This window comes from Amblyraja radiata, chromosome 18 (genome assembly GCF_010909765.2).
Source record: "Amblyraja radiata isolate CabotCenter1 chromosome 18, sAmbRad1.1.pri, whole genome shotgun sequence".
NCBI classification, from domain to species: Eukaryota; Metazoa; Chordata; class Chondrichthyes; order Rajiformes; family Rajidae; genus Amblyraja; species Amblyraja radiata.
In genome coordinates this window covers 46592273-46609324 of record NC_045973.1, presented here as the reverse complement: position 1 = coordinate 46609324, position 17052 = coordinate 46592273, and the positions used below count along the sequence as shown (strand labels likewise).

General features: G+C 42.2%; 2 protein-coding genes across 3 annotated transcripts in view; one reads left to right on the top strand and one right to left on the bottom strand.

Moving 5' to 3' along the window:
• Positions 1-17052, bottom strand: part of LOC116983484 (centromere protein P) — a 299674-nt gene that overhangs the window by 116658 nt on the left and 165964 nt on the right. The window lies entirely within an intron of this gene.
• aspn (asporin) overlaps positions 1-17052 on the top strand; it is a 41003-nt gene that overhangs the window by 22291 nt on the left and 1660 nt on the right. For both annotated transcript variants that reach the window (XM_033037275.1, XM_033037276.1), the window contains exons 4-7: positions 1958-2171; positions 7324-7437; positions 8696-8789; positions 15610-15748. In XM_033037275.1, the coding sequence (XP_032893166.1) occupies positions 1958-2171; positions 7324-7437; positions 8696-8789; positions 15610-15748 (561 nt within the window). The remainder of the gene's footprint in view (positions 1-1957; positions 2172-7323; positions 7438-8695; positions 8790-15609; positions 15749-17052) is intronic.

Genomic DNA, 17052 nt, shown 5'->3' with positions numbered 1-17052 from the left:
CTTAATGAAGATTTCATCCTATATATGACACGTTATTTGCGATTAAGCTTTAAAAATGCCAACTTTTACAAGATTGTTACATATTATGATTCACATTTTTCCCCTCGAGGCAAAGATCATTTTCACGGAACATTTTATGCTTTATTTCTCAACTTATTACTGATTAATTACCTTGAATTTCAAACTGACCAGCTTCAAATGATTACGTTCCAATGGCTCGACTAGGAGGGGGAGGGCAAATTGCTATAGCATATAGCAGGGCAAGTGCAATTGGAATTTTTTTAAAAGATCACTGATGAGGAAGGCAAGGGGAGTGCTGGAATCTTACGTTCGTGAACGGCTTGAGTTGGAGGACTACACCTCCCGTGGGGGCTACGGGTAGGGAACAGGTGCATTGGGTGAGCAGACCCAACGGGTCTGCGGTTGGTCTAGTAATCTTTAAAGGTCTTATAGGGCTTGAAAAAGTGAGGATGATGTTTCTCCTGGCTGGATTCTCAAGAATAGTCTATAGTCTCAAAATTAATGGGGTCAGCCATTCAAGACCAAGATGAGACGAAACCTCAACTTCACAGTACTGAATCTATGGTATTTTCTTTCCAAGAGGGCTGAGAAGGAATGTTGCTTAGTATATTCAAGACAGAGAATGAGAAATGTAATGGAATCAAAGGTTATGAGATTATTGCAAGAAAGCGGCATTGAAGTTAAAAAAAAAATATTATCATACTGAATGGCCCAAGAATGACAAGGGGATGAATAGCTTTCCATAACTTCTGTTATGTTCAAATATTTTGTCTATCAATATGTCCCATCTTTAAATGGCATGAAGTCAAATGTTACTTATTGGGAAATGTCTTAGATTTTGTCTTTTAAATTAGACCCAATATAAGTTGCTATCTTAAAAGCATCTGCTTAGCTTTAACAATTTAAGTCAGAATTATTACACATTGTTATTCCCTTATATTAACACGAGGTAAAATTATAATGGAGGCACAAGGTAATGCAGAAGAGGGAATCTTGATCAAAAAACAAACTGCCGAGGAACCCAGCAGGTCAGGTAGCATCTCTGGAGGGAAATGGGCAAAGGATTGAAGAAGGGTCCTGTCTCGAAATGTTGTAAGTTCATGGGAGCAGTTGTCATTAGGTAAGTGCACATCTGACATGCGAGACTCGTTTAAAGACCAGTTGACCAAAGTCCAGGATTGGCATATTTCTGTTACCTGAACACATTACTCAACCTGAAGCGACACCCATTCTTTCTCTTCTGAGATGCTGCCTGTCCCACTGAGTTACTCCAGCATTTTGTGGCCATCTTTGATTTAAACCAGCATCTGCAGTTCTTTCCTGCACACTTAGACAGACTAGGATTGCTTTCTCTGAAAAGTAGAAGGATGAAACTCTATCTATTGATTTATCAGATTTTTTTAATATGAAATTGGAAAATATTATACAAATTAGGAAATGTTTTTCTTTGCAAGAAGGTTTACAGTTGTTTAAGGGGCCCAGTGTATCTGGCAACTTATACTTCAAATGAAAATAACTAAAAGTTAAGGAAATCAAAAATTGGAAACAGAAATAAAATGCTAGACACAAAAATCAGTTGGTCAGGTCGATTTGTGGAAAGTTCATAAGTCATAGGAGTAGAATTAGGCCATTCAGCCCATTGAGTCTACTCTGCTATTCAATCATGGCTGATCTATCTTTTTCTCTCAACCCCATTCTCCTGCCTTCTCCCCATAACCCTTGAAGACCTGTCTGATGAATCTGGAACATTAACAATTTCTCTTCTGCAGATGCCGCGTGACCTGCTAAGTCAATTTATCCAACATTTTTTTAAACACAAATTATAACCTAAGGCAGTTTTGTTCATAAATTTCCATTGTAAAACGTCTGTAGATTCACAATTAAATATATCTTTAAAACTATAATAATGTGTATATTCTCTCAATTCTCTATCTAGGCACTTTTCCTGGTCAACAATCAGATAAGCAAAATCCACCCAAAGGCATTTCGATCTATTAAACACTTGAAATTGCTATACCTTTCCTGGAATTTGCTACCTCAGATTCCCAATAATTTACCTACATCAATCTTGGAACTTAGAATTGACGGAAACGAAATTAAGAAAATACAAAAAGGAGATTTTCAAGGAATGAAGTTTTTACATGTTTTAGGTAAGTGTTGCTTAGTTTATACATATTACTTTATTCATTTACATTTATTTTATGCAAATTATCAAACTGAACAAGCAGTCAAAGCAATTTCTTCCAAAACCAACTCTTTGTCATTTTTTTGTTCAGATGTATTTTGACTGTAATTAAGTACATCAATTATCAGCGTACACCCAAAAAGAGAAGTGTAAAGTACAAGAAATGTTTTGTGTACTTCCAATATTTTCTGTTTTCATTTTAGTTCCCAACCATCTGTAGCACTTCACGTCTGTTCCAGGGCAGATGTTCCTGAACTCTTTTTTGGTCTGGCTCACTTCAGAAGGGTAACAAGCTCAGTGTTATCGATGGCTGTTGAACTTATTACTGATGAGAAATCTCTGGGCTGAGAGCAGTGCAGCTGAACGAAAAGAGGGGGAGAGAGCAGCTACCATCACATTCAGTAGGAGGTGATGAAACATATTGGGGATCCAGCCGGTTTGTCAACACATGGAGCCAGTAATGGCCTGCATGAAACTGTGTCCCACATCTCAGAGGCCATATTGCCCATCTTAACCTGTTCATCAGAAGGCCTCAGCAGCACTCATTGCATTTTAACTTGGATACAGTTTACACCAGGCTATATGGCAACAAAATTTGAGGAAGGACATTCTTGCTATTGAGGGAGTGCAGCTTAGGTTCACGAAGTTAATTCCCGGGATGGCGGGACTGTCATATGATGAAAGAATGGAACGACTGGGCTTGTATTCACTGGGGTTTAGAAGGATGAGAGGGCATATAAATGTCTTATAAAGACATATGCAATTATTAAAGGACACGCTAGATGCAGGAAACATGTTCCCGATGTTGGGGGAGTCCAGAACCAGGGGCCACAGTTTAAGAATAAGGGGTAGGCCATTTAGAACTGAGATGAGGAAAAACCTTTTCACCCAGAGAGTTGTGAATTTGTTGAATTCACTGCCTCAGAAGGCAGTGGGGGCCGACTCACTGGATGCATTCAAAAGAAAGTTAGCGAGAACTCTTAGGGCGAGCGGAATCAAGGGATATGGGGAGAAAGCACCAACGGGGTACTGATTGTGGATGATCAGCCATGATCACATTGAATGGCGGTGCTGGTTCAACGGGCTGAATGACCTACTCCTGCACCTATTTTCTTTGTATCTATGTAAAATCACTTTTTCTTTCATTATTGCCGGAGTGCAAGTAAAGGCTGAGCCCTCAACCAAGCTCCTGGCCCAACAGCAGGGAAGGCAATGCTCTGTGCCAGGTTTCATTATTAGAAACTTGATATAATTGTTCCCATTCGCTTTTCTGTTCCAGGGAATGTATCCTGAGTGCGAGACAAGGTTTCAGTGTAGTTGAGAGACTATTTTGCTTCCAATCAATCTTTTTTAACTCTAACCTAATGGTTCAAAGAGGAAAATATTTCATGTTTATATGGTGCCTTTGCATGCTTATGAACATTTCAGATAATTTAAATTATATGTTTTCTCATCCATGTCCAGAATGAATATTGTTTCTTCGGAAGGTGGTGGTTTAATGTTTTGGACATTTTGAATAATGTCATGCAATTAGGTTTCCCAGTTAAGGTTTCCAGGAATTTCCAATATGGTTCATCACCTCCCATTGGATGTGATGAAAGCTGCTCCCTCCCCCTTTCTTCGTTTGGATGCACTGTACTCCTCAGCCCAGAGGTTTCTCATTGGTAAGAAGTTCAAAAGTTAGCGATAACACTGAGCTTGTTACCCTTCCTGTTTTACACGGAAACATAGAATTTGAGGCATAAATAATAGTCTTGCTTAATTGGACTGAATCTCGCAAGGATCCTTTAGCGTGATATCACCGATTAATGCTCCTTTACATCCAGTTAATTTGCATAATTTTTCTGATTGAACTATGTTTTGTTGTGATCTTCATTAGTGTTTGATCATGAATGTTTTATATTGAATAAATGTCTTGTGTTATTAACATCCAATTAGAAATGAGAATAACATAATCTTAAAGAATTTGAAAGTACAAAGAAATAATTCCATATCCCTCTAAACCCTATCCTATAGAACCTGTCTCAACCATGTTCTCTGGCAGTTTGATTCATATAAGCACCATCCTCTGTGTGAAGTCGTTGCCCCTAATGTCCCGTTTAAATATTTCCCCGATTAACTTAACGCTATTCCCTATTGTGTTCGATTCTCATTCCCTGGTAAAAAGACTATGTGCATTCAACCTATCTGTACTCCTCATGATTTTATACACTTATACAAGGTCACCCCTCAGTCTTCTACTCCCCAAGGCATAAAGTCCTAGCCTTTCCCTATCATTCAGGCCCTCGAGACCTGGAAAAATGTACTTTGCACCTTTTCCAACTTAATGACGCCTTTCCTAAAGCTGGGTAACCACAAATATACACAACATTCCAATGCGGCCTCACCATCGTCTTAGGTTCAGTCAAAGAGTTGTACTGTATGGAAACAGGCCCTTTAGCACAACATGCCCATACCAACCAACTTGTCCCATCTACACTAGTTCCACCTGTCTGCGTTTGGCCCATATCCCCTAAACCTGTCCTATCCATGTACCTGTCGAATTGTTTCTTAAATGTTGCGATAATCCATGCCTCAACTACTTTCTCTGGCAGCTCGTTCCATAAATCCACCACCCTTTGTGTGAAAAAGTTACCCCCAGATCCCTATTAAATCCTTCCCCCTTCACTTTAAACTTATGTCCTCTGGTTCTCCATTCCTCTACTCTGGGCAAAGGACTGTGCGTCTACCCGATCTATTCCTCTCATGATTTTATACACCATTATAAGATCACCCTTCATCCTCCTTCACTCCAAGGAATAGTCCCAGCCTGCTCAAATCCTTCCTGTAACTCAGACACTCGAGTCCTGGCAACATCCTCGTGAATCCTCTTTATACCCTTTCCAACTTGACACCATCTTTCCTGTAACATGGTGCCCAGAATTGAACTCAGTACTCTAAATGCAGCGTCACCAATGTCTTATATAACTGCAACATGACCTCCCAACTTCTATTGACGACTGCTTTGGCGCCACCTCCTGCACCTACACACAACTGACTGACTTCATCCACTTCACCACCAACTTCCATCCGGCACTCCAATACACCTGGACGATTTCCGACACGTCCCTACCATTCCTTGACCTCACCATCTCCATCGCAGGGGACAGACTCCTGACCGACATACATTACAAACCCACTGACTCACAAGGCTATCTGGACTACACGTCTTCCCACCCTGCCCCCTGTAAAGACTCCATCCCCTACTCCCAATTCCTCCGCCTACGCCGCATCTGTTCCCAGGATGAGACATTTCATACCAGGGCATCGGAAATGTCCTCGTTCTTCAGGGAACGGGGATTCCCCTCCGCCACCATAGATGAGGCTCACACCAGGGTCTCATCCATACCCCGTAACACTGCTCTCTCTCCCCATCCCCGCACACGCAACAAGGGCAGAGTCCCTCTGGTCCTCACCTTTCACCCCACCAGCCGGCAAATACAACACATAATCCTCCGCCATTTCCGCCACCTCCAACGTGACCCCACCACTCGCCACATCTTCCCATCTCCCCCCATGTCTGCCTTCCGCAAAGACCGCTCCCTCCGCAACTCCCTCGTCAATTCTTCCCTTCCCTCCCGCACCACCCCCTCCCCGGGCACTTTCCGTTGCAACCGCAAGAAATGCAACACCTGTCCCTTCACCTCCCCCCTCGACTCCATCCAAATTCCCAAGCAGTCGTTCCAGGTGCGACAAAGGTTCACCTGTATCTCCTCCAACCTCATCTACTGCATCCGCTGCTCTAGATGTCAGCTGATTTACATCGGTGAGACCAAGCGTAGGTTGGGCGATCGTTTCGCCGAACACCTCCGCTCAGTCCGCAATAACCTACCTGACCTCCCGGTGGCTCAGCACTTCAACTCCCCCTCCCATTCCCAATCCGACCTCTCTGTCCTGGGTCTCCTCCATTACCAGAGTGAGCAACAGCGGAAATTGGAGGAACAGCACCTCATATTCCGTCTGGGGACCTTGCGTCCTTATGGCATTAACATAGAATTCTCCCAATTTGGCTAGCCCTTGCTGTCTCCTCCCCTTCCTTAACCCTCCAGCTGTCTCCTCCCACCCTCCCATCCGCCCGCCCTCGGGCTCCTCCTCCTCCTCCTCCCCTTTTCCTTCTTTCTTTCCCCCACCCCCCATCAGTCTGAAGAAGGGTTTCGGCCCGAAACGTCGCCTATTTCCTTCGCTCCATAGATCCTGCTGCACCCGCTGAGTTTCCCCAGCAATTTTGTGTACCTCCCAACTTCTATACTCTGACTGATGAAGGCCAATGTGCCAAAATACTTTTTGACCATCCCATCTACCTGTGATGCCACCTTCAAGGAATTATGTACCTGCACTTCTGTATCCCTCTGCTCTACAACACTTTCCAGAGCCCTACCATTCACTGTGTATGGCCTGCCTCGCGTCACATTTCTCTGTATTCCATCAACCATTCCTCAACCGACATGGTCAACCGATCAATATCCTGCTGCAATTTTTGACAACCCATCTGCAAAGGAAAGGAATAGATAACATTTTCAGTTGAGATCCTTCTTCAGACCGAGAGTCAGGGGGAAGGGAAATGAGAGATATCGATGGTGATATAGAGAGATATAGAACATGAGATGAATAGATCGAGCAGACACACAGAATCTCTTGCCTAGACTTGGGGAATAGCGAACCAGAGAGCATAGGTTTAAGGTGAAGGGGGGAAAATTTTACAAGAATCTGAGAGGTAACTTTTTCACACAAAGCGGGATGTTAAATGGAACGAGCTGCCGGATGAGGTAGTTGAGGCAGGGACTATCACAACGATTAAGAAGCAATTAGACAGGTACATGGAAAGGATTGGTTTAGAGGGACATGGGCCAAACGCAGGAAAATGTGACCAGTGTAGATGGGACATGTTGGTCGGTGTGGGCTAATTGAGCTGAAGGGCCTGTTTCCACACTGTATGACTATGACTAGGCAATGTTGTAATCTGTGAAATGCAGCAGCAAAATCCATGGACATCCAGTGCTTTCAGAGTAATTCAGTAAGAAATGACAATTCATGCTAACTAAGTAATAATTCAATATATTATGTTCTTTTGTTTGCAGAGATTAGTGGAAATCCCTTTGATACTACTGATATTGAACCAGATGCATTTAATGGGGTGCAGCGATTGATGTACATACGGATGTCAGAAGGAAAATTGTCATCAGTTCCAAAGAGTACGTTTATTCTATAAATTTATGCATTATTGTATTTTATTCAATTTATTGTCATTATCCCATATTAGAGACAACTAAATGAATTTTCCTTACAGTCAAGTATCATAAAAATAAATAAATAATAAATAAATAAAACATATTAAAATTTAAAAAAAGCACAAACACAGAAGTCCACGACACAACATAACCACAACACAACACAGTGGCACCAAAGTTGAGGAAGGTACCATAGTCCAGCCAGCCTCCCCTCCGATCTTCCCCGATGTTCACCTGTGGTCTGGGCCTCCCGAGCACCCGCAGTCGTCGCCACGGGAGACCCAATGCTCAGGCCCTCACGCCGGGATGATGGAACACCGACGCCGAACCCCGACGGAGAACATCCTCAGCGGCCCGGACCTCCAGATCAGCTACCTCCCACCGGAGTCCGAGGCTCCCGAGTCCACAGGCCGAGCCGAGCGGAGTCGCAGGACTCTGCGATGTTGATCAGCACCGCCCGCGTTGGGAGCTCCACGAACCACAGCTCCGCGATGTCGGTGCAGCAGGCCCAGCACCACTCCGGGGCTTCAAACGGCGATCCCCGGTAAGGCATCGCCCGCCCCACGATGTTTCCAATGCCGCGCCGCTGCTGCTGGAGCTCTGGTCGGTCCCGGCAGGAAAGGCCGCGCCAATCCAGTAGGTAGGCCGCTGGGGGGGGGGGGAGGAGGGGGGGCGAGGATGCGACTCGAATAATAGTCCTCTCCAGGAAGTGACTGAAGGACGGTATTCCCCTTACCGTACCCTCTTCCCCCAGACATTAAAAAAACCACAAAAAACACACTTCAACATAACAAAAAAACAAAAAGATACCGGACTGGAGGCAGCTAGCACCAGCGTCACCAGAAATACATTATTGTTGTCTACAGGACAAAAATAAAAATAATGCTGGAAATACTGCAGTCAGGCAGCATCTGTGATGAGATAGGAGTCAATGTTTCAGACGGGTAGCCTTCATCTGAATTAGCAAGTAAAACTTTTAGATTGCAGAGAAGAAAGAGAGGTGAAGAGGACAAAGGGAAATTTGGTAATCGAGAGGAGACTAAAGGCAAATGCAAATAGTGATGATGCCAGTTTAGAGTTCAGGTATGCCACTCAAAAGAAGTAATTAATCTTTAGGATCAAGGCTATCTTTTGTCTGTGCCAAAGTAAAGGGAGGTCATTTGTGTCTGGTTAACTGTATTGCTATTATTTACATTTGATCTCTTGAATTTTTCATCCAAAGATCTACCTTCTAACCTCTATGAGCTGTACCTCGACCACAACAGGATTTCATCAATAGAACGTGAGGATTTTAGACAATATAAAGATTTATGCAGGTAAAACATTTTAATTCTAAAATTAAAAACATGTTACTTTGCATTTACGTTACTTACGTTTAAAACAGAGTTGCCAACTGACAAATGTAAGGGTAAACATAAAAGTTCATCCGAGGAAAAAAGGAACAGAATATATTATGGATTAAGCACATGGGTTAAAACACTGATCTACACACCAAAAAGTAAGTAAACAGGTGCATTTGTGAATGCTTTAGTCAGGACCCCAGGAATAAAAATCACCACCTCCAATTCGTCATTATAGAAACATAGAAAAAAGGTGCAGGAGTAGGCCATTCGGCCCTTCGAGCCTGCACCGCCATTCAATATGATCATGGCTGATCATCCAACTCAGTATCCTGTACCTGCCTTCACTCCATACCCCCTGATCTCTTTAGCCACAAGGGCCACATCTAACTCCCTCTTAAATATAGCCAATGAACTGGCCTCAACTACCTTCTGTGGCAGAGAATTCCAGAGATTCACCACTCTCTGTGTGAAAAATGTTTTCCTCATCTCGGTCCTAAAAGATTTCCCCCTTATCCTTAAACTGTGACCCCTTGTTCTGGACTTCCCCAACATCGGGAACAATCTTCCTGCATCTAGCCTGTCCAACCCCTAAAGAATTTTGTAAGTTTCTATAAGATCCCTCCTCAATCTTCTAAATTCTAGCGAGTACAAGCCGAGTCTATCCAGTCTTTCTTCATATGAAAGTCCTGACATCCCAGGAATCAGTCTGGTGAACCTTCTCTGTACTCCCTCTATGGCAAGAATGTCTTTCCTCAGATTAGGAGACCAAAACTGTACGCAATGCTCCAGGTGTTGTCTCACCAAGACCCTGTACAACTGCAGTAGAACCTCCCTGCTCCTATACTCAAATCCTTTTGCTATGAATGCTAACATACCATTCGCTTTCTTCACAGCCTGCTGCACCTGCATGCCTACTTTTAATGACTGGTGTACCATGACACCCAGGTCTCGTTGCATCTCCCCTTTTCCTAATCGGCCACCATTCAGATAATAGTCTACTTTCCTGTTTTTGCCGCCAAAGTGGATAACCATTATATCCACATTATACTGCATCTGCCATGCATTTGCCCACTCACCCAGCCTATCCAAGTCACCTTGCAGCCTCCTAGCATCCTCCTCACAGCTAACACTGCCCTCCAGCTTTGTGTCATCCGCAAACTTGGAGATGTTGCATTCAATTCCCTCGTCCAAATCATTAATATATATTGTAAATAGCTGGGGTCCCAGCACTGAGCCTTGCGGTACCCCACTAGTCACTGCCTGCCATTGTGAAAAGGACCCGTTTATTCCTACTCTTTGCTTCCTGTCTGCCAGCCAGTTCTCTATCCACATCAATACTGATCCCCCAATACCATGTGCTTTAAGTTTGTATGCTAATCTCTTATGTGGGACCTTGTCGAAAGCCTTCTGAAAGTCCAGATATAACACATCCACTGGTTCTCCCACATCCACTCTACTAGTTACATCCTCGAAAAATTCTATAAGATTCGTCAGACATGATTTACCTTTCATAAATCCATGTTGACTTTGTCCAATGATTTCACCACTTTCCAAATGTGCTGCTATCCCATCTTTAATAACTGATTCTAGCAGTTTCCCCACTACCGATGTTAGACTAACTGGTCTGTAATTCCCCGTTTTCTCTCTCCCTCCCTTTTTAAAAAGTGGGGTTACATTAGCTACCCTCCAATCCTCAGGAACTACTCCAGAATCTAAAGAGTTTTGAAAAATTATCACTAATGCATCTACTATTTCTGGGGCTACTTCCTTAAGTACTCTAGGATGCAGCCTATCTGGCCCTGGGGATTTATCGGCCTTTAATCCTTTCAATTTACCTAACACCACTTCCCGGCTAACCTGGATTTCACTCAGTTCATCCATCTCATTTGACCCCCGGTCCCCTGCTATTTCCGGCAGATTATTTATGTCTTCCTTAGTGAAGACAGAACCAAAGTAGTTATTCAATTGGTCTGCCATGTCCTTATTCCGCATGATCAATTCACCTGTTTCTGACTGCAAGGGACCTACATTTGTTTTATCTAATCTTTTTCTCTTCACATATCTATAAAAACTTTTGCAGTCAGTTTTTATGTTCCCTCCCAGTTTTCTTTCATAATCTATGTTCCCTTTCCTAATTAAGCCTTTTGTCCTCCTCTGCTGGACTCTGAATTTCTCCCAGTCCTCTGGTTGGCTGCTTTTTCTGGCTAATTTGTATGCTTCAACTTTTGTTTTGATAATATCCCTGATTTCCCTTGTTATCCACGGATGCACTACCTTCCTTGATTGATTCTTTTCCTTATTCTTATAGTGACTTTTTGTACAAAGTGTGTTTGACATTATCAGTAGAGGTTACAATGCGGATAGACAACAAGGCCATCGATGGGATGTATATGGATATGTATATGTATATACGTACCACAAAGGGAATTTTGTAAATTTACACAGGATGTTGTTGACCAGCATTTATTGTCTTATTTTAATTGCCTTTAAGAATGTAATTAGTTAATTAATGTCTTCATCTCTCCTGTTCATTGTTCTTTATCTCTCTACATCATCGTCGACATCTCTCGTTTCCCTTTTCCCTGACTAGTCTGAAGAAGGGTATCGACCAGAAATATCATCAATTCCTACTCTCCAGAGATGCTGCCTATCCTGCTGAGTTACTCCAGCTTTTTGTGTCTATCTTTAGTCAATCACCTTCTTTAAATCACTGCTGAAGATACTCCAATTATGTTGTTCTAAATGTAATTTTAGCATTTTGACACATAAATGGTGAAGAAATGCCAATATATATGTGTGACTTCAAAGGAAACATGGACATTGCCTTAGTCCTTCGCAGGGTTGTAAGGTCTTGTCAAGGAAGACGTGTGTGTTCGTTTTTGCAGTGACTCCTACAAATGTCACACACTGCCATCATGGTTCAATGATGGAGAAAGAAGGAACTGTTTAGAGTAGTATAGCAATCAACTGGATTGCTTTATCCTGATGGCATAAAGCTTCTTGAGGAATCTGGAGGTGCACTCTTTCAGGAAAAGGAATTGTGTACTGGATCCCTGACTTTTGAGTTGTAAGTGGAAAGGCTTTGGAACTCAGTAGAAGAGTTATTTGTCACAGGACATCCATCCTCTGCAGATACAATAATTTATGCTCATTATTATGGACCTCTTTATAATGAATTTTGGTTATAGCGGATGGCGTCCACACAATAATCAGACACCACTGTCCCTTGAAGTGCCCGCTAGTTACATTGCTGAGGCCTTAAAATTGACAAGCAAGTGCTTTAATCATAATGATACTCCATTAAAACAATGTAATAATACAGCCTGTATGTATGCGACTGATCCAGTTTACAATGGTGTGCTCAGGATATAGGCTGAGGATTTAACAATACGATTACTGAAATTGGACTTTATTCTGTTAGATTGTCATTGCCTAGCACATTTTACTCATTTGTTGGGATGTAGGAATAGACAAATCATTATCTGAAGAATTGAGAATGGAACTGAACAATGTGCAAACATTATTTGATTTTACCACAACAAAATCTTCTACACTTTTAAAACCTTGTGACAGAGTGAAACCATTGTGATATGTATGAGTTCCACAAAAGGAAATATTTTATTTTGACATAATTAAATTTTATTAGGGCTCAACACTATCACTCGTCAATGACTATTCTGATATCAAGGATATTCACACTAACCTTTGGAATACAGGTTGTTTGTGCATGTTTGGACAAAGACAATAATATAATCTGGAGTTGAGCAGCCTTTATGGAACCCAAATCATGCATTGCTTTAAGGTTTATTAGCAAGTCTATGAACAAGCTAATAAGTTATAGGAGCAGAATTACGCCACTCTGTCCAACGAGTCTACTCTGCTATTCAATCATGGCTGATCTGTCTTTCCCTCTCAACCCCATTTTCCTGCCTTCTCCCTGTAACTTTTGATACCCTTGCTAATTAAGAACCTGTCAATCTCTGCTTTAAAAATACCTAAAGACTTGGCCTCCACAGCAATGAATTCCATAGATTCGCAACCCTCTTGCTAAAGAAATTCCTCCTCATCTCCTATCTAAAGATATGTCATTTAGCTAGATAACATAATTTAGTTATTAATTGACTCAGTCTGAAGAAGGGTTTCGACCCGAAACGTTGCCTTTTTCCTTCGCTCCATAGATGCTGCCTCACCCGCTGAGTTTCTCCAGCATTTTTGTCTACCAGCAACAGATCCCGACTGCCTTCAACAGTGCATACACAAAACTTGGACTTAACATCAACTTCAAGAAGACTCAGGTTATCTACCAATCGTCACCATATAACCATATAACAATTACAGCACGGAAACAGGCCATCTCGGCCCTACAAGTCCGTGCCGAACAACTTTTTTCCCTTAGTCCCACCTGCCTGCACTCATACCATAACCCTCCATTCCCTTCTCATCCATATGCCTATCCAATTTATTTTTAAATGATACCAACGAACCTGCCGCCACCACTTCCACTGGAAGCTCATTCCACACCGCTACCACTCTCTGAGTAAAGAAGTTCCCCCTCATGTTACCCCTAAACTTCTGTCCCTTAATTTCCCGGTACCAACTGAGACAAATCGGAATGAACCATCAATTCAACTTGGTGAAACAACCCTGGAAAATGTGGATCACTTTCTGTCCTTGGAAACCACCTCTCCTCCAACATCGACCTTGATGACGAGATCCAAGATCGTCTTAAGTGTGCTGGAACAGCTTTTGGACGTCTTCAAACGAGTCTTTCAAAATCGTGACATCCGAACAGATACAAAAATGCTAGTGTACAAGGCAGTGGTGATTCCAATGCTCCTGTATGCACCAGAAACCTGGACAACATACCGACGCGATCTGAAAACACTTGAAAAGTTCCATCAACGATGTCTTCGAAGCAGCTTAAAAATCAGCTGGGAAGACAGAAGAACCAACGCAGCGTGCTGAATGAAGCAAAAACATCTAGCATCTTCATCAAGAACTAACTAAGATGGGTCGGTCATGTTGTTCGGATGGAAGACGAGCATCTAACAAAGCAAACCTTCTACTCCCAGCTTAAAGAAGGCAAACGTAAAAGTGGCGGACAAAAGAAGAGATTCAAAGACGCCTTAAAAGCCAGCATGAAGAAATGTGAAATCGACATCGACAATTGGGAAACCAATGCCAAGGACAGGAAACTCTGGCGAACCATCATCCAAGAAGGAACAGCGACCTTCGAAGCCAAGAGATGCACAGAATTAGAAGATAAGAGAAGAAAACGGAAAGCGAGGCAACGACAACCAAAGCCTGATCTGCCATCTGGAATTACCTGTCCTGAATGCCAAAGAACTTTCAAAGCCAGGGTTGGACTCCATAAAAATGGAACGTAGACCATCTTCTTCGACCTCGAGGGATAGCCGACGCTGACGGTAGTAGCATAATGAATTCTGAAGTATCCACACACATCCTATCTGCTCAAGTTCAAACAAATGCCTCAAAACTCATTGGCCGGTGGTTCATTCTACAGCAAGGCAATGATCCCAAACAGGTACACACAATTGCTGGGGAAACTCAGCGGGTGCAGCAGCATCTATGGAGCGAAGGAAATAGGCGACGTTTCGGGCCGAAACCCTTCTTCAGACGGGATCCCAAACATACTGCTAAAGCAACAAAGGAGTTTTTCAAAGCTAAAAAATGGTCAACTCTTGAGTGGCCAAGTCAATCACCCGATCTGAACCCAATTGAGCATGCCTTTTATATGATGAAGAGAAAACTGAAGGGGGCAAGCCCCCAAAACAAGCATAAGCTAAAGATGGCTGCAATGCAGGCCTGGCAGAGCATCACCAGAGAAGACACCCAGCAACTGGTGATGTCCATGAATCGCAGACTTCAAGCAGTCATTGCATGCAAAGAATATGCAACAAAATACTAAACAAAACTACTTTCATTTACATGACATTGCTGTATCCCAAACATTATGGTGCCCTGAAATGAGGGGACTATGTGTAAACACTGCTGTAATTTCTTCATGGTGAAACCAAAATGTATAAAAATGATCTTTATTAAAATCTGACAATGTGCACTTTAACAACATGTGATTTTTTCTGTTACAAATCTCAAATTGTGGATGTCAGAGGCAAATAAATAAATAAATGATGATTCTTTGTCCCAAACATTATGGAGGGCACTGTAGATCGACATAAAGCTCGACCACGTAAGAACAGATGATTTTGTTTTTCAAAGAACAAGCGCATACCAAATAGGTTTTATAAGCATCCAATATTTGGTCACCAATGCCAATAATAATTTGTTGTGAGAATTTCAATACAAGAATAAATATGTCTTATGATATTTACAAAGGACGTTAATGAGACCACAACTGAAGTATTGTATAATTATGTTCTTATTTCAGATATATTTGATTACAAGAATGTATGTTATACTTGTGCTTGTGGACACCAAAGAAATATAGATTCATGAGGATAATGCAAGTCTGGGAATATGATGGATAGAAATTTGAGATACATGAAATATTTCCATTGTGCAGAAATGTCCAACAGTAAAAGGTCTTGGTAGAATGAATAACAAATGCTAGTTAAAAGGTGATAAAATTGTCACTGAGTGTACTTTTCTATCAGGTGGTAGGCTGACAGCCTGGTACAAAAAAAAAACTGCCACTGCATCACCTAAATATATAACTGATATTAAAAGGATAATGGGTTGTCCTTTGGGAACAAACTGGTCCTTAAAATGTTGAATATATATGAATTTATCGTCACTTTTTTCACTTTTACAGACTGGATTTGTCATACAACAAAATTAAAGAGGTTGAAAATGGAAGTTTAGCATATCTTCCTAATCTAAGACTGATTCATCTAGAGAACAACATTATTAAAAAAGTTCCTGCCAGTGTAAAAGAATTGAAATATCTCCAGGTAAAAAGCAAATAACTGACATAATATCTTACTCTCATTCCATGTTTTCTGTTAGCAATGTAAAAATGCACAATTTGTGAAAGAAGAGTTTTAATAGTAACTAGACCAAGTGGGTCCCTGTCACACGGGAGGCCTGATCCTCCAACACAACCCGTTCCCACAAGGTGAGAGTTTTAGTAATATACTAGACCAAGGGCAGACCCGTTGGGTCTGCTCCCCCAACGCAGCCGTTCCCTACCCGTAGCCCCCACGGGAGACGTGGTCCTCCAACTCAAGCGGCTCAGGAATGAGCAGTGCGGCTGGTTTTAAATGGCGTATTTGAGGCGAGATGCGGGCGCCAGCAGCCGTTATGGTCGCTGGCCAGCAGGAGGCGACAAAATGAGTGAGTGGGGGGGGGGGAGAAGGTTTTAATGAAAAATGTGGAGATAAACATAACGAAATCTAATGAGGAGTGGATAGTTGGAATGAAAAGTGAGACGTCTACCGAAATGGCTGCTTCTATGGGTGAGAAGCCAGTTTATTTTTGAAATATTGGGGGGTGGGGGGAGAAGGATTTGATTAAAAACGTGCACTTAAACACGACGAAATGTAATGAGGAGCGGATACTTAGAAAGAAAAGCGAAATCTCTACCGAAATGGAAAAGATCTCGGAGATTGAGCGTGTGGATTCGGCGTGGCAATGAATCAAAGGAAGAAATGCAGCCAGCAGCCGTACATGTAAATGGATCCATTCCGATTGGACATCTGCGAGCATCGGCCATTCCGATTGGACATCTGCGAGTATTGGGCATTGTGACATCACACGATGGAACAAATCAAAAGGCAGAAAGGCAGAAAGGCAGCCGGACGGCAGCCGGCAGGCACAGAGTTTTAATAGTATATAGATAGATGGATGCTGGTATGAAACTGTAAATCTGCAAAATAACTGAGAAAAAGGGGAATTTTGGCTTAAATTTGAGCTCTAAAAGAGAACACAAAAACAGGTCATACAGCCCAGCCAGATAATAATGTACAGGTGATGGCACCATATGCAGTCCAAGTTGCCTACCTGAGCTAGTCCCATTTCCCTCTGAACTTTTACTTTATTTCACAGATTTGACTAAATTCCTTTTAAATGTTGTAATTGTGCTCACCTGTACCTTATTATCTGGCAGCTCGTTTTTCACTTACCCATCACACACTGTGTGAAAAAGTTCCTCTCAGGTCCCCTTTAATTTTTTCTCCTCTCACCTTAAATCTACACCGTCTAGTTTTAGACTCCATGACCCTGGGTAAAAGACCAATTTTTAAAATATGGCAATAAG